The following is a 23716-nucleotide window of genomic DNA, read 5'->3' as shown; positions in this document are numbered from 1 at the left end:
CAGCCCAGCTTTTAGCAGGCTGAGGGTTGGAAAGGTCCATTACTCCCCAGTTAGAGCCAGGAGAACTCAAACTGCGGGAAATACTGACTGCCACAAAACACAACCTGCTGGTGCTGCCTCATTCTGCCTGATTTGCACTCGGGCACAACCTGGGGGTGGCAGCAAAGCCAGAGGGTCTCTGGCCCCTCCGGTGCCCTTCTGCACCATCCCCCTCTGTGAAACCAGCACTAAGCAGATTAGTCAGGTTCTTCCATCAGCAAACACTCGCTACCTAAGATACTTATAAGACATCTGGTTTTTAGCCTCATTTCTAAACAAATGAGGCTTATGTGATTATGGTGTCTGTCGCCTGCCCCTCGTTGGCCAATTTCAACCTTCATCCAAGGATTTTGCTTTCAAAGACCTCACCTTCCAGGAAGTTTTCATGAGCTGGGGACCATGTGAACAGAAGTTACCCTGGAGGAAGGGCCACAGCCCAACCTGTTGCTCAATCCCAAGAGCTGAAGTGAGAGGGAGTGTGCTGGGTAAAAGGGGAATCTCTGCTTTGTGCCTGTGTGTTGTAGAGGTCCAGCAAACCAACTGTGAGGAGAAAACCCTGTGTGTGTGTGTGTGTGTGGGCTGTGGCTCAGCTCTGTCCCTGCTCCAGCCATGCTGGGCAAGGATGAGCATCCCCGGGTCCCACCTCCCGCCTGCCCCCAGTGCCAACTGCTCCCGGTGATCCCGGGATTGCTTTTCTGATCCCTGGATTAACCGGGTGGGATGTGCAAAGATCCAAGAGCTGTGTTTGAGCCAGGCTTAGTCTGGAAATGGATTGCCACGGTCATACAGCTCTGCCTGTGAACTTGGTGGCTGGAGTCAGAGCTCACTGCGCTGCGCAGGGCTGGGGTTGCTCCTTTGCTCCAGCACAGCAGACTTGTCTTAAAAATGGTTCTTGTGAAATTATCTTGACAATGAGGTCTAAATTCTCTTGGGACTGATGTCCCTTAGCATTATGTGTTAGAGGATGCACAGGTACAAAACACACCTCAGAGTGGTTCATAATTCACTGAGATACCGTGAATGAAGCTGCATGAAATCCTCTGTGCACCCACATCCGTAGAATCAAAGAATCTCAGAATGTTTGGGGTTGGATGGGACTTTGCAGATCATCCAGTCCCACCCCCTGCCAGGGGCAGGGACACCTTCCACTAGCCCAGGTTGCTCCAAGCCCCGTCCAACCTGGCCTTGGACACTTCCAGGGATGGGGCAGCTACAGCTTCTCTGGGCAACCTGTGCCAGGGCCTCCTCACCCTCCCAGGGAACAATTTCTTCCTGCTGTCTGATCTAAACCAGACTTCTACTTCTCTGTGAATTACACTCGAATGCTCATTAGCACTGGATATGTCTCCTTTTGGCAGCTAAAAGACATTTTTGCCTTGTAATGAAGAACCTAAGGGTGTCTAATGGAATGTGTAAAACCTACCTATAGGAGTTCTGGGATTATGGAGGAAAAGCAAATGTTTCATGTTCTGGTCCTTATTAATGAACTAAATGAGATTGTGTCCTTTTTTTAAGCATAAATGAAAGATAAAAGACAGATGAGATTTATGAACAAGGTCATTAGTGTACCAAATTTCTCTCATTAGATCTGTTACATTACTTTCCAACTTACACAACTCTCATTAGAAAAATTTATGAACTGGAATGATTACAAATATACTGCATTTTAAACCATCCCTACTTTTAATTGCAAACCCCCCCAAAAAATAATTATCCTTTTGTACTATAATAGAGTTGTACTTTTGTGTATCTATTTTTTTGTTAGAGATGTAATAGGGGTTATTCCTGAAACCAAAGGATGGAGAGAGAGGAGAGGAAATTGGACCACTTTGTGCAATTTGCAGTTTAGCTGAAGCATTTACTTAATTTACAACTTTGTTAGACCCAAGTTCATTTTGCAGGGTAATACTGTTGTTTCTTCTCCTCACTAGATTTCCACTTTCACATCCCTATGTCTGATTTGAAGCGACAGTGAGAGGAAGCACCAGGTATCTCTCATTCTGTTTGGACTCCTTGTTTACAGAAGAGTGATGGAGATGCTATTAAGCACAAAAGGCATCACCATATGCCTGTTTTTCTTTGTATTGAGTTTGGCAGCAGCTATTGAAATACCATTATCAGGTGAGTTGTAGTTATTTGCTGTAGACTTTGCTGTTTTGTTTGATATCCCCTTTTTTCCTTTTAAACTTCCCCTGAAGAAAAAAAAATATTAAATCCTCCTTTCCAGTTGTTCCATTTCAAATTTAATCCTGCCACAACCTGGCCTTTGGGAAATTCAGGTGTGATACAAAAGTAGAGCTACTCTGGTTTTACCTGTTTAAATGCAGCAGTGAACTTGTCTAATAACATCTAGCTGGTGTTTGCCATCCAACACACAGCTTAGCTCCGAGGGTTTGGGTTTGTCCTTCACATAAATTCCTCATTTTGGCTCTGAATCTCCCTGAAGCTTGTTTGATGTACATATATCCTTGTTTTCTTGTCTTGCAACCTGCCATTCCAGCCTGGAAAAGGAGCAGGTGTGTGGCTCAGGGTGGATGTTGGTCCCCAGGGAGGTATTTTGTGCTTTGTATCCCCCCGGGGAGCACCTCCTGTGTCCCTCTCTGGCTGTGGTGCATTTAAACTGCCTGTTTTACACGGTCCATGTGCTTCCAGGACACGTGTAAAATATGGGATGAGGCTCATAGGGAACAATTCAAGCAAAGCCCATGAACCCCACTGCCTGGAGCACAGCCCAGACCTCTGAGCTTTGCATTTTCCAAACATAAATGGACCAGGAGGATTGCAAACTACACTAGGGTGTTGTTTTGTTTTGGTTGGTTGGTTGGTTTTTTTTTTTTGGGGGGGGGGTGGTGGTTAAACAGCCTCAACAAAGCAAAACTCAACAATATTGGGGTTTATGAATTATGGTGGGGGAAAATAAACAAATAAACCTAAGGGAAAAGCATTGTGGGCTCTTTGCAGTGTTTTGAGTGATGTGGCCTCAGAGCAGGACATGAGCCAGTTTTGGGGCATCCCGTGGAGCTGCTGTGAGCTGTCAGCACTCTGGAGCTGCCAACAGCCCTGGCTGCAAAGGGGAAGGCAACCAAGCAGGGTTAGAGGAGATTTCTTTAAATCTGTCCCAATTTGCATTGGAAAGTAGAGGGTTTTTTTTTCAGGAAGGTTCTGCAGCAGCTCCTTGAGTTTCAGTAAAGCAGAAGCGGAGCTGTGCCTGTGAAGTGCAGGACAAACTGCCTGGGCACCCACTGCTTTTACGTGAGGGAACCACATCACCATTAATTTGCTCTAACGAAGCATTTTATATTTTAATAAAAAGAGTTCTTTCTGATCAGTGAAGCTGGTGGTCTTAGAAAGTGTTCAGCTTTGAGACCACACGATACGATCAGACATTTCGCCCCAGCTCTGAGCTTCCTGGACTCCAAATAGCAACCAAAGAGCATGTTAATTCTCTTCCTGGTTGTTTATAACAATGTGATGATCCCATTATCCCCAGCCCTGCTGCAGGGAGTGTTCTCCCTCGTGTGGCTCTGCTACACAGGCATTTGCAACACTTTAATTCCCTCAGAAAAAAAACAATGTTAGCGCAACATCCTTGCGTGACCGTGTGAGTGGTAACTCTGCACCCTGGAGGGGTATTAACTCAGCCTTGCAGTCCATGGATTTCCTGGCAATTTTATCCAGGACAGAGGTACAAGTTTGCTGCTTCATGTGTGTGAATCTGTGTCTGGATTAAAAGCCAGTTATTGACTTGCCCTATGGATAAATTCCCCAGCCCACAGCCCATGCTTTGGCTGCAGGGGTAGCACAGTCCCAGCTCTGGACGTGAGCAGGTGATGCCCCTGGGCTGGGCACAGCCAAGCCTTTCTTTGGCCACTGGGGCAGTGCCAGTGACCAGTTTGGGGGAGCAGAGAGCACTGTCCATACCAGGAAGATGATGATCATGTTTTTATTAAGGTAAGGCTCCCTTTTAGCAGGAAGGGGGCAATCCTGACGTTGTCCCTTTCCAAGGAAGGACCCGAGGGAGCTCCGTTTTGCTTGCCTGCTGATTTAACCCGATACCTCTTTGTGCTCAGTCTCACAGCTTCCAACAATCACAGAGCAATCCCACACCCAGGTTGCCTACCCCTTTGATGAGGACTTTACAATTAAATGTGAAGCCAGAGGAAACCCACATCCCACGTGAGTAGTGCTGGGGGAAGCAGCAGAAACTGTTTGCTTTTAACCTTTGCCAAACATTGTTCTGGCTGTGGGTGGCTGGTGCACATTAACCTGCTCATCATCACGGTTAAAGTTTGGGTTTCCACTTGGGCCAGTCAGTTTTTGTTGCTCCATCACTTCCCCTCACTCTGTGAGTAGGTATCAACATGTTTTTTCTTGCTGGGAGATGCTCCATTTCTCTGGCACGTGCCAAGTTCACCCCATGATTTTAAAAAAACCCTTGTCTGGGCCGTGCTGCAGAAGATAGGAGGTGTGTAATAATAATCAAAGGAGCCCAGCTGCTCTTCTGCCTTTTCCACAGCCACCCTAAAAATGCCAAACACATTAAATCATGTATTCAGACATCACATTTGCATTTTATCAGGTAACTCCTCTGTACCTGACATCATCAGGGCCATGGTGATGTTACAAACGGACACAGAAGGAGTCATTCAAATAAATATCCAAAGATAAGCTTTATGTATTTTACACCAGTGTAGAAAAGAGAAAGATTTTTAATGAAAATGTGATTAACAAGAATGTAAAAGCTCCTCTTGAGGCTTTCCACACTGAATGGGCTAAATTAATAACTGGTTTGCATGTCATTTTTAGTCTTTAATCCTTCCATTCTCCTTTCTCTGCAACACAATTTAAACTTTAAAAAGGTTTTTTTTACTTTGTATCAAGATTACTTGATCACTTTTAACTGAGCTCTGAATGGGGATTTGTAGCATGATAACAAATTCCCTTTGTTTCACAGATTGTCAGTGCATCAATGAGAAGTTTTCTGTTCTCTTGAAGTGATGTGATAGTGCCTGTTAGGTGATAGGAACCCAGATTCCCTCCATACTGTAGCAAGGAAGTTTTGCCAAAACTAGTGAAGTGACAAAATATACAGTTTTGTCGACATTAATTTATTCTCTTGAAACAATACTCTTAAAAAAAAAAAGGTACATCTCCCACTGAATGCATGTTATACTGTGGTTTCCAACTGCCAGATTTTGAATCAGTGCAGTCAAATTTCAGTCCATCTGAGAAGTCCAGACACAGGACCTGTGACAAATAGGTCAGAAACAATGGTTGTTTTGCCATTCAACTCTCCCCTCCTACATCCTTTTATTTCAATAAAACACTCTTGGACCCACATTTACCCTTGGTTCAGTCCCATAGTGCTCTTCTGGGACCTGCCCTTCCTAACACTTGTTTTATTTTTCAGCTTTAACTGGACTAAGGATGGAAAACCATTTGATTTGTTGTCTGACCCGAGGATAGTTACATCCAACAACTCTGGAACTTTTGTGATTCAAAACCGAGGAATCATCAACAATTTTCAAGGGAAATATCGTTGCTTTGCTTCCAACGTACTGGGAACTGCCATGTCAGAAGAAATCGAGCTTATTGTTCCAAGTAAGGGTTTCACTTTGCTTTTGGATTGAAATAATAATAATAATAATAATAATAATAATAATAATAATAATAATAATAATAATAATAATTGTTGTTGTTATTATTATTATTATTATTATTATTATTATTATTATTATTATTATTATTTAGATGAGAACTGTGTTTCCTGAAATGAAATGAGAAAGAACTGGTTCCTAAGGTGGTGTGTGGTGAAACATGAACTGTTTGTTACTCAGTGAATATTCAAGGGAAAAAAATCTTATTTGATTTAGTTGCTGGTTTTGAGGACAGAAATCAAATCTGGAGGCAGGATTTCAGACAAGACCCTTGGACTATCAACTCCCAAGTGCAGCTACTGACACTCCTTCCCAACTGCATCCAAATGAAACTGGGTAGAACATGTATATGTTTTCCCAGATACAGTATTTGGGAGAACATTTATTATTTACTTTTGCTCTTTGAGCATTTTCTGCCCCACTTTGCCTCTAGAGGATGAGTTAGTGAGTAAATTAGTATCAACTTTTTGATAGCCATCTCAGGAGAGCTGGAAGCTCAACAACAGAAAAGGATTGTTTGCTTTGACTTGGCTTTTTAAATGCCTTTGTAAAGCACTTGCTTTGCCTTCGCCATAAAACCCATAAGAATTCTTTTCTGATTTGTGTTTGTTTAGACCCACTGCTTCTTCTTCCACTTCTAATACTTTCCTCTTTCTCTAAAGAAGAAAGCATAAATATTGATGAGAGTTGTAGGCTGGTAAATTCTCTAACTAATCTGGGCAGAGACAATTTGTTTGTGAGCTGATGCCAGCACATCATGAAAATATAGGAATTAAAATATTTGGAGAGATAAAGCAAATAGCAGAAAATATGACAGAGTAGCTAAGGGCAGTACAGTTATTGAACGGCATTAGCTGTTCATGAAAGGTAAAAGTAATGGGATGGCTCATAAACTAGTGTTAGCATTATATTAAAAATTTAAAATGTAGTGGGCAATAAAGGATTAGGAAGCTGTTGTCAGAGAAGACAAAATTGGTTGGAGTCAGATCACTTTGGTGACATGTTGTAAAAGGCACTTTGTGAGTCTGGAGAAACTCCTGAGTTAAATTTGGCATGATCTCTCTGCTATTGGATAATTTTATTTGATAAAGAATGAGAAATTATGTGATGCTTTTGCTTTCCAAACATTTATTGGAAAGCAAAAGCTGTTAAGGGTCATAAAACTGTAACATTTCAGCTCAGCAACCACGACTGAGGGCTGGAGGACAATATGGTCCCATCTCTGAGCTGGGAAGAGGGAATTAGGAACTGAGGGAAGGATGACACAAATAGCAGGTTTTTACAGCAAAATAGCAACTGATGCAAATGTTTGAAAGCTCCAGGGGAAGTGACTCAGTCAGCTGGGAGTTCATTAGTCTGATGTGAGGAGCAGTCTGGCTTTGGGATAATAAATACTTACAGGGAGGATATGAAAGGCTTGGAACTGAGTGGAAAATGAGCTCAAAAATATAGTAGTGAAAATTAGTGATCCTGGAAACTTGTCCTTCCATCACCAGCACAGAGAGGGAAATGGGGGATTAGGGACCAGGTTTGCAGGTTTGCAGGTTTGCAGAAGTGGGATGCAATTTATGGATATGGATTTATGGATATAAAGTTCAAGGTCCTGGTTAGGACAATATTATAGAGTCAATAAATCATTAAGGTTGGCAAAGACCTCTGAAGCTCATGGAGTCCAACCATTAACCCAGCACTGCCAGGTCCAACACTAGACCATGTCCTGAAGTTGATACAAGTGTCTTTGTACCAATACATTTCATCCTTTTTATTTTGGAAGATGAACACACAATTGTCTTAAATTCAGGATTGAAATATATGAAATTGAAAGAGAAAAATCTGAAGCAGAACCTTCTTAGTGGGAGTAGAAAGGAGAAGAAAATTCCCTGGCTCCACAATGGAGCAGGGTGAGAACATGGAACAGGCTGCACAATGCAGCTGTGTGAGGTAGGAGAAGAAGAGATTCAGCAATGCAGTGGAATTTTTTCCAGGTTAGATCCTGCATTTCCGAGCTCCCACAATATTTTGTTGTCAAATATCTGACAGCCCTTTGTCCAGGTGGAATTGGTGTGTCCACGTGGCAGGGGATTCCTCCCCTGCCTTCTCAGCCTCACAGGGCCAGGACATGGCCATTTATGTACAAAACCTACTTCTAGCAGGTCAGTGTGGATGAAATGGGCTATGAGAAACATGTATGAACATTTTTTTCACGTCTTTTTCATAAGAAATAATTCTGAGAAGCATTCAAGGCGTAACCAGGGCTGGGAGAGTCGTGGTGCTGTGGTCACATGGAACACAAGACATGTTTTAAGTGCTGGGAGAGTTTCTGGCAGAGGACTTCTAAGGATGCCATGTGAATGTACTTTATGAGTGCTGCTCATGAAAGACATGATTTATTTCCTTTCCATCCAGTTTTATGGATTTATTTTTTTCCTTGGGAAATTTATTTCGTGTTGCAATGCACACCCTGATGCCACAGCTCGGTGTCTGTGAGGAATTCCCAAGATTGCATCTCTTGCTCTGTGGTTTAATCTCTACCAACATGCAGTTACTTTAAGGGAATGTCATTCCAGAGCAGAGGAGAACTGCACAAAGTTTTAGGGCAGAAAGTTGAGGTTTACTGAGCTAATGGTGTAAGTTGGCTCCACAGGTGGGACAGTGCAGCTGATGCCACTGGAATTTCAGGCAGCAACAGGAGCCTGATGCAGTTCCTCAGCTTTAGACAGGACATGGTTACTCACTTTGCAGCCTGGCCAGGGCAGTGGGGTTCCTGTGACTTTTGTAAGCAAAATGTCTCAAAGTCATTGCACTTCAGAGGAGTTGAGGACCTCAGTGTCACATTTCATTAAGGGATGTCACCTCCAGCAGCAGGATATTCCCATATTCCATTGCTCCTGAACTAAAAAAGATGCTTAACATGAAAAACAATTATGCCTGTCTTTGGGAGTATTAAATTTTTACTCAGAGCAGACATTTTTTGCTTTTAATGAAAAATTGGCTATACAGCTTGAGTAGGTATTAAATACACTGGGAACAGTTAGCAACAAATTCATTGAGAGGTTACAAACATGGCTGTTATCAAGTGCAGAAGGAATTTTAGAGCTAATACGTGCAAAGTCCTAAACCCAGAAAATAAATACGTGGTACAGATAATCTATTAGAGGGATTTACCCAACTCATACATCTTTTAAAGCACATTTTCTGTTATTAGTACTCTTCTGCCATCAAGTCTTTCATTTAATGGTGCAATGTAGGTGCTGCAAATGAAATCAGGATTCAGAGAGGGATAGAAGACACATTTGCTTTTCTAAAGTGCTGGATGGTCCACAACTGTGGCCAAGTGAAAGAGCTGCTGCTGCACAGATCCGCTGCAAATCAGCAATCCCTGACAGAGGAGCTGGGCATAAATCACCTCTATTCACCCCCAGGTTTTGAAGCAGAGACTGGTACATGTTAGATCACTCCATGCATTCATGGCATGATGTAGAGGTGGCAGAGCTTTGCCAGCTGCATTCAAGTCAAATGTGAAGCTACTTGGCAAGTCACTGTGCCAGTGAAGGGAAGAAAACCCCAGCCAGTCAGAGAGGGCCAGCTTCTTTCATAAATTACATTTACACTGCAGCAGCAGAATACTGGGTCTGTGAGGTGGCTGCTGAAAAGGAGAACAAAAGGCTGTTTACTCACAGTAGTCATCCCAGGAAAGCAATGGAAATGTCAGCAGAAATGATCATTAAATCTCACCTACACAATGAAAATACCCCACCTCCCCTATATAGGTTGACATTAAGGAGAGGGGGAAGAATGGGCTCTGAGGATCTGATCTGTGTGCAGCACTAACAAAGGCCAGATTGTTACAAGATACATGCAGCAGGAAAATGAATTTAAATGGTGAGAACACAGACTTCAGCTCCCCTCCTCCTGGATTTTGGGAATCTGTTGCTTGAATTAGTGAGCAGGCCCCATGCCAGAGGAAGGAGAAGAAGTACAGTTTAAACTTCTTTAATTAACTGTGGTGTAAAAGACTCCTCATGGTAGATTGCCTTAAGATTTATGCTCAGTATTTCTAAGGCTGCTGCTCCAAAAGCCCAGAGATCTGGGGATGGAAATTTGGGCTGAACATAAAACTGTCCAGTGGCAGGCTCTGCTCTGCCAGTGATGTGAGTTCTAGAATTCCCAAAGAAAGCCAAACCTGTGTTAATATTCAAAAACCCAGATGTGAATATTGTGAGATCAGTAGAAGATGCTGAGCTGACACTGAAGCAGGAAGCCTCAGTAACTCACTTTGTGTTCCTCTATGGAAAATAAAACAAAAGAGAGGAACTCACTGAGACTTTGCAGGTGATGGGAATAAAATGTAACCCTCTTATCTCCTAAACCCATGTCCTGTACCTATGAGAACTTTACTGGCCATCTACATGGTTGAGTTCACTCTGTTGCCAGCAACCATCATTTTGGAAAGGGTGATAGAGAGATTTATACAGGAAAAAGAAATCAGTGATTCCACCCCACATCTTTGAGGGAGAGTAGACTGACAGCCACAGTCTTCTTGGCAGCCAGACTTTGGTAACTTTTTCAATTTAATGCAACAATTAAAAAATCCATAAATAAGCAGGATTACATCTCATAAACAGTTCAAAGGCTGCAATGAAAATTACAGATTTAACTACTGCTCCTGTGGCTCAGAATATCAACTGAGGTGCAGAGATGAGCACTGGAAGCTTCCCAAGGTGCATTCAGTGCACTTGTGATTGAGGACTGTAAATCACGTTTGAGATTCTTTGATATGTTGGGCTGTTTGCTGCACAAGATATAGATCTGCATGAAAAATCCTAATTAAAACTAATTAAAGTGTCCAAGGAGCTGGAAATTGCCAGGATAACAAAATTTCTTGACTGTTTCTGCTTTCTCTCACTTTTACATCTTTTAAGGATTTATTTGCAAGGAGGAATATAGGGATATCCATGAGGGATCAGGCTAAGCATCCCTCTATCCCAGGACAAATCTCCAGCAGCATCCACAGAGAAAGTTATAAAAATAGACCTGGTGGATAGTGATGTTTTTCTACAATAGCTTCACAATGTATTCATTTGTTGTTGATTTAACATTAAGAATTGACTCCCATTTTATATCAGATACCAATAGAAACAAGACACAGGGGTCTCAAGTTACCTGGAGAAATGCTTTTCCTTCAAGTTCTCAACACTTCACTGAGAAACGTGTAAAATATCAGATTGAACGGGATGTATTCTCATATAAAGTGAAATAAATTGCCATGATTGGTACAGTTGTAGTGTGAAGTGACTGTAGTCAGCAGCAGGGCAGAAACCAAGCTGTGGGACAAAGTGTGCCAAAAGATACTTGAGTAAATCAGCAATTTTGGGGATGGAGAACCCAGCTCTGGTTGATATATTTGTGAATTTGTGTGGATAAACTCAAATGTAGATTTTATATTGTGTTGTATTACTGTCCCTCCTGTCTGTTTTTGGTTGAGAAACTGCATTTTCTGACCAGGTAAGAAGGAGGAGGGAGGCACTCAGGTTCCTTTCTGAATTTTCTCCCAGCCACCCTAATTTCCCAGTGGTACTTCAAGCTCCTCTCATTAAACTTTGAGTCACCCCAAGGGATTAAGCAAAGCGTGGCTCCCTGCACAAATGACTCTGGACACTGATAATCTTCCATTTCCATGGTTCACACACTGTCAAAGCACTTTTAAGGCTGATTTTTGAGTGCTGTGCAGCAATCACGGTACTGCCTTGTCAGGAATAAATACTTGGGCAGCAAAGCCTTTCCCAGAAAAAAAAAAAAAAAAAACTTTTCCCGGGTATTTTGAGAGTTTTAGACATCATGGAAGGCTTTTAGGAGATGTCTACATGTCAGGTGTGCAGATTTTTGTCCTCCCCATGGCTGTTCAAGCTTAATTCAGCTGTGACAGTTCCTGTGATCGGCCAGGAATCAGTAGTGATTGATTCTGGAATATCTCCTGTTTAGAACATGGGAACACTGCAAAAAAATCCAAAATATTGCTGACGTATATGTACTGGAGATTGCTGTTCAAAAGCCAAAGTCTAATGTGAGAGTAGCTTCTTATTTTTAATAAATCAGAATTCAGAGCAGGTATTTTTCTGTTTGAGACCACAAAAAAATGAACTTGTCAGAAGGTTCGGCTCAGGAATTTATCCTGAAACTGAGTTTTCCTCTTTTACAAAGCTTCAAGGATTCAAAACACTCAAAGTTACGCGTTATGAGAGGGAAAATCAGAGTTTTTCTATGTTTTTCATGGTGAAATAAGCAAAAAAAAGCAGCAGGGAAGAGCCCAAAAGGCTCAGTCACCTGCAGTGCAAGTGCTTGTTTGAGGTGGAGGACGTTTGGGGTCAAATTGCTGCTTCCCCCAGTGAAGTCCAGATGCCAAATCTGGGCCACACTTTGGAGATGAACGTCTGTGCTCCCAGCTAATGACACTGAGAGCATGACTTTTCACTCTCTCCTGGTGGGACTCTATATTTTTGTGTAATTCTGTAATTACTGGCTATGGAAATACACTGACAAGACCAGTGGTTATGGCACCCAACTGGGAGACTGGAGACCTAGATTTAGTTGTGTTAAATGAGGCAAAAAATGAGTTTGAACAAGTTTCCAATGTCCTACATGAATGATCCCACTATTAGTCTATTTACTGGTCTCTGGTTTAGTCAAAAATCTCTTATCTTTCACTTGATCCAGCTTACTTGAAGTTTTGTTAAAAGTGATGTTTCTTGGGAATAAACAAGCTTTAGATCAACAAATTGGCTTTTTCCTACTGGAAAACATTCCCCTCTGCAGTCAGCAGATGTATTTTCCAGGACTTGAAGAATGTAGGTTGCTGAATGTACTGGATATAAATATGTAGTTCTTCTTTTTCACCTGAAATTTCACTTACAGGGTGGGTGATGCTCATTAGCTCCATTTTGCCTCTCCTAAGAATTCATAACCTACTAATAAACCTCCTGGAGATAAAATCTCTGCCCAGCCTGCATCCAGGCAATCAGCACTGTAATGATTGCTTCTTTTTATGTTTACTAATCCTGAAATGTATAAAGTGTCCTCAGAGTCCTGTCCTTGCATTTCCCACCCTCCTCCTTAGGATGCTGCAGATTCCCTGCAGAGCTGCTGGACCACTGTTGTTTCAGGCTGTGTAGGCACCTTCAGAGCTCCCTGTCATGACTTGAACACCAGGGTGGTGATATTTGCTGTGCCAGTTTGACTCTGCCCAGCCAGGACATTTTCATTCCTTTGCTGTTTAATTGCTCTTCATTTTGCTGGTTGAGGCAGTTGCTTAAACTGAAACTTTTTGCCAGTTTGAACTTGCCTGAAATGAAAGCAGGAGGCCCTGAAACTGTCTGAGCTAAACTCCTGTAAGGAGTGGTTCCATTTTGCAGGCTGGTTTCTCGGTGATAATCTCTGAGCTGCAGCCTCCCAGTGCTTGGTCTGGGGTGGGCTCTGCTCCCCCTCTTCTCAGATGCCCTTGGGTTGAATTCTGGGCTGCTGAGGTTGCCCAGGTTGGCTTTGCACAGGCTGCTGGTGTCAGTGCTGATGCTCTGGGTGATTAAATATCAACTATTTAACCTCTGTTTCAGCCCAAAGAGTGCAGCCCTTGTGCTCCCCTGTGCAATCTTTGTGCAGAGCCTGTCTCTGCATCCTGAGCTTGCTGGGGAAGTCTGCAGGGCTGCAGGGCTGAGCTTCCACCCCTGGGGAGATGAGGAAGGAACACAGGCTTTGCACCAACTTTCTGCTCCCTCTGATTCTGGAGCTGGATAAGAGCTGGGACACCTCCAGGCACGAGGTGGAATTGCTGCCTGATGTCTGTCCTCACCTGCAGGGACTTGCAGTGGCTTCTTGGGAACCACTTTTTAGCCAGCACTTCCCAGGACATTCTGCACTCCCAGGCTGGTTTCCCATCTCCTGGGAGCAATTGGGGACCCACCAGTGCCCAGCCCTCTGTGCCAGGCTTGGCCTTAGGCTGTGGTTCTCTGGGGCTTGGAGTTGTCCCTTCCAGACAGTGCAAACAAAGGAGCTGTAGAAAGAGTTTGCAAATAAATGTGTTAAAATAAAGCCCAAGCAAAGCACAGGGACATCACAAACAAGTGTTAAACATCCCCATTCAGTGCCTGGCTTTCAATACCATGATCTGTGCACTTTGTGAATGAAGGGATTCCTACTCAGACTATCCTTGAATGCAGGGATTTCCTACTCTGAGTAAATGCAGGGGTTTCCTACTCTGCACCACTTCATAAATAAGAATACTAATTAAAGGCAGGAATCCAAAGGAAGTTGTTAAGGTAAATATTTTATTAAAAAGTACATTAAGGGGGAAGAAAAAACAAAATTTCAAAAGGTACCAATAAAAGAGGAACTTTTCTTCCTTGTGCAGGTGTACCAAAGTTCCCCAAAGAAAAAATCGAGCCTCTGGATGTGGAGCATGGAGATTCTGTGATTTTGCACTGTAACCCCCCAAAAGGCATCCCACCTTTGCATATCTATTGGATGAATATTGGTAAGTAAACAATTTTGGCACAGTTCATGCAAGGAGACTCAAAACATTTGTCTTCCAGAGCAGTTTCATTGCAGATTCATAATTGATGGGAATGAGAACTCTGCAAGTGCTTGGGAGAAATATCTGGATACTCAAAAATGAAGAATGGAGATCTGTCTTCGCAGGACACAAGTTGTAGAGTGGATTGACACAACAAGTTATCAAAGATGAGCTATCAGAAAGCTCATATTTCAGTTAATGACTGCCAGTAATGAGGATTCCTGCATTTATGGAGAGAGGATATTATGTGTCAATATTCATCAACTAATGGTTGATTTATGAAACCAAGAAAAAACATAATCTGTTGGGTTTGTATAATTAATTCCTTGTGGGTTTCTGTGCTGTTATTCTGCAGCATTTGCGCTCTGCAGGAATTTCTGGCTCTTGGGAAGCAAAGTAACTCCTGTTGTCTCCATGACATGAAAGGTTTGTTTGGGATGCTGCCCAGGTACCTGCAGAGACAGGGTGCCAGACTAAAGCTCTAATCCTTTAAGGCAGCCCCTCTGCTCCTGCCAGGCCTGGTTAGCACAGACCTGCATTAGGCTGGATCAGCAAGGAGGCAGAACAGCAACCCGAGCTCCTACAAACGTGCCCTGCCCTAATCTGGAGTTACAGAGCAGCAAAATGCTTGGGAGACTGGTTGGGGAGACATCTGCCAGTGGTGACCTCCAGATCACCATTCCAGACCTTTCTGTCGGGGAGAGATGCTGAAAATTTGCTTTCACCTGAGCAGGAACTTTGCCCTGTGTATTTTTTATTATCAATTATTTTCCATCTACATTATAAATAGGTATTGTTACAGAAAAATATTTATTGTACACTGAATATTGATGAATAACCCATTGTTTACGCCGTGACTTCTGTCTCTTTTGCATCCAAGTTCTGTTTTGTGGCTGTATCTGGAAGGAAGCACACGAGAGGGGAGCATTAGTGAAGCAGCTCAGTGTCGTTACCACCTCACAATTATTTTCTTCTTGCAGATTTGCAGCACATTCCACAAGATGAAAGGGTCTCCATGAGCCTTAAGGGAGATCTGTACTTCGCCAACGTGGAGGAGAATGACAGTAGGAGTGATTATTGTTGCTTTGCAGCATTTCCAAGGCTCAGGACGATTGTGCAGAAAATGCCAATGACGCTGAAGGTTTCCCGTTGTAAGTCTGGGCATGAGCAGTTCCCTGTTTTCTGGTGCTTTTTGAACTCCCCAGGCATCAGTGCATGCCCATGTGTGCCCTGTGTCTTTGAAGAGATGCTCTCTCAAGAAAGGGCACATTACTGAGCTTATTTCCTGCATTATTAACCTTATTCTCAGGGCTAAATTCAACCCAGAAAAGCTTTTTGCTGCTGTCGGGCCCCAAAAGTGCCCCGTTCTTCCTCCTGTTCTCCCCATGGGGAAAGCTAATGATGTATTAGAGAAACCTGCTTCTCTTGCAGTCCTGCAGGTCTCTGACAGATGGGACTTCACTGGGTTTTGAGGACTTTATGTAGCCACCTCCTCTGTGTTTTTGTCCAGCTGCACCCATGTGGTTGGGAAGGACGATGCTTTCCAGGCTGCCCTCAATATCAGTAGTCACACACGAGGCACTTTCCATTTTCTCCATGAAATGTTGTGTAGGGAACATCAAATTTTCATTTATTTATTTATTTATTTAATTTATTTTTCCATCTCTGTTTTCCTGTAGTCTCCAAGGGTTTTATACCAAAGATGGTTTCAGGTACTGCCCTGCCCCTGGGTCTCACTGGGGCGTGCAGAGATCGCTCTCCCACAGAATCTCAGAATTGTTGAGGTTGGAAAAGTCCTCGAAGGTCATTGAGTCCAGCTGTTCTCCCAGCACTACCAAGCCCAGAACTAACCCATCTTCCCAAGTGCCACATCTACATGGCTTTAAAATCCCTGTAGGGATGGGGATTCCACCACTGGAAAAACCTTTCAGTGAAGAAATTTTCCCTGATATCCAACCCAAACCTCCCTTGGTGCAACTTGAGGCTGTTTCCTCTTGTCCTGTTCCCTGTGAGGAGACCAACACCTCCTCAGCTCCTCTCTCCTGTCAGGGGGTTGCAGAGCCAGAAGGTCCCCCCTGAGCCTCCTTTTCTCCAGGCTGAGCCCCCCCAGCTCCCTCAGCTGCTCCTGCTGCTCCAGCCCCTTCCCCAGCTCCATCAAACCTGTCCATTTTTTGGGTGCACACAAGCTGCTGTGGTGTCAAACCCCTGATTCCAGCTCTGACTGGATGGGCTGTACCCCTACAGTGTTAGAACCAGAGGAAAAGGATACAAATACCCAAGGGAAAAAAAATAAATAAACCCAGCCTTTTGGGCACAGTCCCAGCTGTGCTAAATCAGCAAAGCCCAACAGAAGCTGGTGGAACTAAGGCAGCTTAAACCAGCTGGATGCCCATCCTGCTCTGCCTGCACCTCTTCTGGCTGTAAGAATTTGTGCTATCACTTGTACCACTCACTGAGCTCCCTGTGCCCTTAATATCAGTTTTCTGTTTCACTAATACTTCTGACCTTTGGGGCTTATGCAGCTCAGAAAGCCAAGGAGATTTTTTTTGCTTCGTGAATGAAAATCTCATATTTAATATGTGATTCTGAGTGTTTTCTTGTCAGGATAAAAAGATAAAGGATTGACTAGTGGCTTTGTGTGTCTTAATGCTTGCTTAAAGTGTATCTTGGGATAATAATTGTGAGAAAAATATCCAGGGGAAACGTTGCTCTCTGTGGGTTTTCCACTGGGTCCAGTCCCCCACACACAGAGAAAAATTAGATGGGCTTTGGCTGTGGGGCCACTGGTAGCCCTGGAAGTGACCCAAAAACCCACTTCAGTGTGTCCACCTTGTCATCAAAGCCACAAGACTTGGTCCAGGAAAAAAAAAAAAAAGTGAAACATAAATTAAAGGGTTTTGTAAACTCAGCTTGACATCGCCCACCCCACTCTGTGCCAAGTCCCTGCTGAGGGACTGCATTAAAAAAAGACATATAAAGAAATATAAGCAATAAGAAACAAGAGAATAAATAAATTTGATACCCCTTCTTTTTAATGGATACTTAGAACTTAGTGATTTTTTTATTACCCTAGATTAGCAAGGTTGAAAAGCTGATTGCATCACCCATGGAGAATTTTGCAGAATAACACATATTTGAACAATTTCCGTTGCATTTTCAAAAATTTGTTGTTCATCTGTTACTTTCCTTTATATTTTTCTTTCTTTCTTTCTTTCTTTCTTTCTTCCTTTTATGGCAGAAATTGAGGGGGGTTGGGGCGGGGCACGATTTTGTTTTGGTTGATTTATTGTTTCTTTTGATTCTGTCTCAACCCTGCATGTTTGTGTTTGGTTGTCACTTTTATTTATTTCAGTAAAGCATGCTAATGACTCAGGCTCACCTAACGCTGCTGTTACTAAGGGTGAGTTGAATGCATCTGTTCTTTAGCCTTTAAACTGAGAATCCACCAGCTGAGATGAAATGGGAGCTGGTAAAAAAAAAAAAAAAGAAAAAATATCACAAAAGCCTTTTGATTGTGATGGGTTGGATTTAAGTGCTCCATGGAGGACAATTTGCTCATCTCGTAGTTTTTGACAGAAATCTGCAGGGTTTTTAATAAAAAGGTAGCTTTTTTTAGTTGAGGAAGAAGCATTCACACTCCAGAACATGATGTAAGGAGAGTGACATCCTGGGTTTCTTGTGTTATCAGCTCAGAGCAGCAGCCAGAGCTGGACACTCCAGATCTTTTTGTGGCAGTTAGGAGGACTCTGGGATTAGGGAGCCACGGTTTGACACCATGAATTCATGTCCAAAGGGTCACCCAGGGGCTGCATTATTTCAGGGGGAGCTCAAGGTGTGGATTTACAGAGTTTTGGGTGCTCTGAGTTAATTGTCCCCATGGACACAACCCTCCCTGTACATGAGAGGTGCTTCTCTCTGTCTGTACCTTGACCTGCATGTTACTCCCCACAGGTAAGGACTACAGCAAAGCATTTCTCATCCTGAGGATTCCCAGCTTCCATTGCTTTTTGTGCCCCTCTCTGTGAAAAAATAACCTGGAAATATCCTGCTGAGCTTTATGCAGGCAGTGGGGATAAGCCAGAAGGCAGCTAGTGGCTATTCCTGCAATTCTCCACCCAGTTAATTTTGTTTAAAATGTATAAAAACGAGAGTCTTGGATTTTTTTGGTAGCTCTTGACTCTGATTTCTTTGGTTAAATTGCTTTTGAGAGTCTCTGGGTTTTTTTTGGAATGCCCGATTTGAGCCTCCTGAAAGATCTTGTTTTGCTGGACAAGCTCCGAGAAGGGTTTTTGGGATGGATGATTTGGAGCACTCATCAGGCCTCAAGCCTTTGCCCGTGGAGGCTGAGCCCTGTGAGCAGAGCAGGCAGGTCTTGGGAGGTGTGACAGACACTCCAACCCAGCTTTTCCCTCGGAGGGATATCTGAACTCCTGCTGGGAAGGGGCACTGCCTGCCTTTGGAAGCAGGAGGTGGAGGCAGATGGGAAATGTGTGAGTGTATCCAGAGGCACCAAAGGGTTCTGCTGCAGCTCAGAGCACTTGTGACACAGATCTGTAGAGATACAAAGCAAGGGGAGGAAGAAATGAAAAATTGGAAAATGGTTCAGGGAGATATATGCGGTCTTTTACCAAATCATCCATAACTGACTATTTTTGAAGAACTAGGACCATTTGGGGACTTATTCATTACTGTGCTAATTGTTATGAGAGTGATAACTGGGCAGGCATTGAACTCTCTCTGTGTCTCATCATGAAACCCTTGTTTGGCAGCCTGGAACAAATGGGCCGTTGAAATCAAATACAAGTCAATCTTGTTTTATTATTTTAACAGTCCTCCCTACAAATGGTATCTCCATTACTGTAGATTTAATATTTGTAGCAAGAAGGGCAATTCTGTGTGATGTTCAAGTCAGGAGAGATGGGTTTTCATCTGAGGTTTAAAACATAACAAAGTCAATGCAGAAGAAAGGTGTTAAGAAAGATGGTGTGGACCAGAAGCTCAGCAACTGAGAGCACCAGTGTACCCAGACTGGATGAGGTGAATGATAGGAAGGGCCAGTGCTTGGAAAACAGGACATAAAACTGTAGGAAAAAGGGGTTTCACCAGTACTGCTGCCTGTTGATATCACTGTACTTGTCTCCTGACTCTTATCAGGAGAAATAAGTGTCCTGGATTAGTCTCAAACTGTATAAATAAAAAAGAAAACGTTCAAATCGATATCTGAAACCTTCTGACAGCAGTGATGTTCGGGGCATTACTGAGGGCCCTAAGAGTTCATGTCTAACTTCTCCTTTATTTTATCTTTCAGCAAATTTTATCAAGGAAAGAAAACCCAAACTGCTGATCCCTCCTGAATCTGCTGGCAGTAGCTCATCAGTCACTGTCATCAAGGGAGGTGTCCTGCTCCTCGAATGTATTGCTGAAGGGCTGTGAGTAATGCACAATTCTGCACAACTTAATCACCTCTTGAGATAGAAATGAGCAGAGAAAAAGCTGTATTCCCAATTATACAACAGTTTGAAATTGAATTTCTGTGCAATGTTGTTGTTTGTGAAGTTTGTGTGCTCCTTGTAACAGCACAGAGCACATGCAGCACTGGTTATTGCTATAGCTTGTAAACAAGTAATTAAAATCACATCATGGTAAGTATTGATTTTTTTTTATTGTTGTATTAGAAAAAGGCCCCTATTATTGAGCTTTTTTCAGTAGTACTACTTTCGAGATGTTGAGAAACTAAATAACATCAGCATCAGCTTCTGTTTTGTGGCTCACAACCTGTGATGTTTCTTTTCTGTTTTTGTCAGTTCAGTTTTGCTTCAATACTCAACATTTTTCAGCAAGATCTCATGTTTTTAAAAGCAAAGTGCTTGAGTGTTGTGATACAAGGCATTCTTTAAGGAGTGGATGTGCCACTGAGTGAAACCAGTGGTCCATCTCGCCCAGTTGCAGCAGGAGATGCTGGTTCAGGTGTCCCTGTGAACCTCCCTGCTCGCTCTGGTCCATTCCCCAGCATCCAGAATTCCCATACAAAGGATGTTCTTTCCAGGGTACTCTCACAGATGACAGTATGTCAAGGAACAAAGTCCCTGACTATGAAAAAATACAGTAAACCTGAATCAGCCTTATTGGTTTGATCCTGCTAAAACCAACAGTAATGGGCAAACCTCAGATTTGGTCCCAGTCCCAAGTTTTCCTGGGCCCACTCCTGTGTGTGTTGTGGTGCTTTGTGCTGCACAGACATCTCAAACTTGTTATTGCTGTCAGCATTTATCTTAGAAACCTACTCAAAGGTTAGTTGTGGATCCAGGTGTAGGAACTATGGAGGAATATCTGGAGGAGGAGATGTTCAGTGTAAAAGTTATCACAGAATGGTTTGGATTTGAAGGGACCTTAAAGCTCATCTCATTCCACTCCCTACCATGGCCACCTTTCACTAGCCCAGGTTGCTCCAAACCCTGTCCAACCTGGCCTTGGACACTTCCAGGGATGGGGCAGCCACAGCTTCTCTGGGCAACCTGTGCCAGGGCCTCCCCACCCTCACAGGGATGAACTTCTTCCTAAAATCCAACCTAAACCTACTCTCATTCAATTTGAAGCCATTCCCCCTTGTCCTGTCACTCCAGGCTCTTGTAAATAGTCTCTCTTCCTTTCTCTTTTAGGTTCCCTTAAGGTACTGGGAGGGTTAATATAGGGCAGGGTTAAAATAGATGGTATGTGGCGGGAAATCAGGACAATTTTGTTGATTTTTGTAAATAACACAGGACAAAATGAGGGTAAGCAAAGAAAGGGAATGGCTAAATAAATGTTGAGTGCCATCCTCACAACTTAGCTGTGATTCCCTCTCTCAGAGCTGTCCCTGCTGCACTAACTCCCACAGACAGAAACCCCAGTCCAGTTTTCCAATGTTTCCCATGTGCCTGTCTATGCAATAGTCAAGCTGCCACCAGAGAAACAGGTAAAGTGAAAATCTCTGCACCCACCAAACCCACAGTGAAAGCAAAGTCCCTTCTGGTTTGTTTGTGACAGAGCTTTGTGTCAAACAGAGCCTGAAATCACCCTCTCCTCGTGCTGTACAACAGAGGCAGAGCCTGCTTAGCACAGACATAATTCCTAATAAAGGCTCTGAAATTATATCCCCTCTCGAAAATTCCAAAGTCAGGATATTTATCTACCTGAACAAACATGTTTAGGGTATTTTGTTTTTCCATAAGGGCTTGAAAGGGCATTGCTCATTTAGGCTGGCAGGGTTCTGCCTCTGCAGTTGGTTGGCATTCCTGAAGGAAGGTGAATTACTTGTCTCTGTTGGATTCACTCCAGGTATCTGCAGCGAGTTTTGGTTCCCTGTTGCAACACTTCCTTGTCTAATTCACTTCCCATCAAACTAATTTGCCGACCCACAAACCTCCCCTAGTCCACAGCTGTGAGTTTATAGGGTTTTCAAAGTATTGAATGGGCAAAGCACCTTGAAAATACTCCAATATGAATTTCAGGTGCAGAAGTTGATATCATGTACAAGAAGAGAAAGCCAGAAAAGCTTGTTTATTTGGGAAAAGGTAAAAAAAAATATATATATACAATTTTCACTCAAAAATTTCCAGGAAACTCTTTTAAAAATTATTTTTTCAAACAAAAAGGTGGGTTTTTTCGAAGTAGCCACTTCTGAAAGAATACAAGGTACTTCTTTATACTTCCATTGAAATCCTTCAAAAAATGCAATATTTAGAACGAAAAAGAAAGCTTTTTTTTTTTTTTGCTAAAATTTCCCTTTTCAGCAGAAAAAAGATCAGCTTTGCCTATATCTCTGCCAATCCATCCCACCAAATGTCCCCAACCCATGGAAGCGGATAGACCGAGCCAGATTCCCAGCAACTAAGATCAGGGGCATCCAACTGCAAAATAAGGAATTAAGTACATTTCCAATCTGTCATTTATTTTTGAAGACTTATATTCTGAGTAATGGCAGTGTCAGGAGGGCGTTGCCTCCGTGCCACACCGAGGAGACACGAGGCCAGGCTTTGGGACAAGAGCGGGACAAGGACTCCGGCAGGAAATAATGGCATATTTGCAGTCAGTGCTCCTGGAAATCTATAATTTCTGGGTACCTGGGGCTTTGTGCAGCTCGTGCCAGGGCATCCAGCCACGGGAACAGATGGGCACGAGAGTGAGCAGATCTGACACTGTGTCCGTGTGTCGTGTGCGGTGTCGGGAATGCGGAGCCCAGCTGGGAATGCGCAGACGACGGTCTGGCCCCAATCCCTGTGTCACTGCTTTCTGAGGGTGTAAAGAGCATTTCAGCCACCTCCAGTGGTTGGCCAGCAGGCAGGCAGTGAGTGAAGTCACTCTAATGAAGTCTTCACCTCCTCGTCTGTCCTCAGGTGCCCTTTTGGAGCGGGAGGAGATGAGCTCCGGTCCCTCTCCCACAGTCCGTGCCAACACACACACAAGGAATGCAGCCTCGTGCTTTGTCCTGCTGAAGAACCCACTCACAGGGGTTCTCCAAATCAGGAAGCAGTACAGATTGGTTTTAGTCTATAATATAACCCTCAGTTAGCCCTGGAGTTTTAAAAAGGCTCAAGATCCTCTGACAAACCACAGTGTGAAGTCTCCAGCAGCGCTATGACAGGAAGCAGCTTAGTATACAACTAAAAATCTTCTTTTTTTTGTTTTTTTTTTAGCCCAACTCCTCATCTAAGCTGGGTCAAAGTCACTGGAAACATGCCCAAGGACGAACCAGAAACAGAGAATTTTGGGAAGATCCTGAAGATAGATCAAGTGTCAGCAGCTGATGAAGGGACGTACCAGTGCATGGCGAGCAACCCCATGGGGAGGGCGAAGCACGAGTTCCACGTCCACGTGGAAGGTGCTGAGTACACTTTACTGACCTTATTGATTTTGAACAGAGAGCTGGTGAAAGGGAAGGGAATAATAGTAATAATCAGCTTTTCCATATAATTTTATGTTTATATAATAATGATGACCTTTGCTGATATAACTCGATGTCATGTGTGAATTGCACGACACTATTTAATTTTTGATACCTAATTTAATTTTGATCTCTTAAATTTGAGAAGGTTGCAGAAAGTAGCAACTCTAAAAAAAATATATGTATATATATATATAAATAATGCATCTTTTCTCCTGAACCATGAAGGCCTTACAAAGTGGTGAACAGGAGTACAAATACGTGAGCAGATTCAATATTCTGAAGATGTGAGTTAGTCAAGCAGAGATATTGATGAAATGTCTTGTATTAATCTGAGTGTCAGACAAAAAGATCTAATTATTCCCCTTGCCCTTAAAGACTGTGAAAATGGCTACTCTGGGCTGGATCAGAGGGACATTTAGCTCAGTTCTCTTTCTTTGGCTTCCTCCAAAGTGAGTTCCTAGGAAGGGCTGTAAAAATGCAGTGAGCAGATATGGTATCAGCCCTCTCCTCCCCTCCTTCCAGTGCTCTCTT

The 23716-nt window shown here is 43.1% G+C and overlaps 1 protein-coding gene across 13 annotated transcripts in view; it reads left to right on the top strand.

Moving 5' to 3' along the window:
- The window catches only part of CHL1 (cell adhesion molecule L1 like), a 137957-nt gene that overhangs the window by 76108 nt on the left and 38133 nt on the right, over positions 1–23716 (top strand). For 10 of the 13 annotated variants that reach the window (XM_032698836.1, XM_032698840.1, XM_032698845.1 and 7 more), the window contains 8 exons: positions 1971–2160; positions 4110–4215; positions 5450–5640; positions 14098–14220; positions 15240–15410; positions 17612–17659; positions 19568–19688; positions 22935–23119. In XM_032698836.1, coding sequence (XP_032554727.1) covers positions 2070–2160; positions 4110–4215; positions 5450–5640; positions 14098–14220; positions 15240–15410; positions 17612–17659; positions 19568–19688; positions 22935–23119 — 1036 coding nt within the window. In that variant the 5' untranslated portion in view covers positions 1971–2069. The remainder of the gene's footprint in view (positions 1–1970; positions 2161–4109; positions 4216–5449; positions 5641–14097; positions 14221–15239; positions 15411–17611; positions 17660–19567; positions 19689–22934; positions 23120–23716) is intronic. The other 3 variants (XM_032698843.1, XM_032698842.1, XM_032698844.1) reach the window with 1 other exon arrangement.

This window comes from Chiroxiphia lanceolata, chromosome 11, assembly GCF_009829145.1.
Source record: "Chiroxiphia lanceolata isolate bChiLan1 chromosome 11, bChiLan1.pri, whole genome shotgun sequence".
NCBI classification, from domain to species: domain Eukaryota; kingdom Metazoa; phylum Chordata; class Aves; order Passeriformes; family Pipridae; genus Chiroxiphia; species Chiroxiphia lanceolata.
This window is presented reverse-complemented; position numbering and strand designations above follow the sequence as displayed.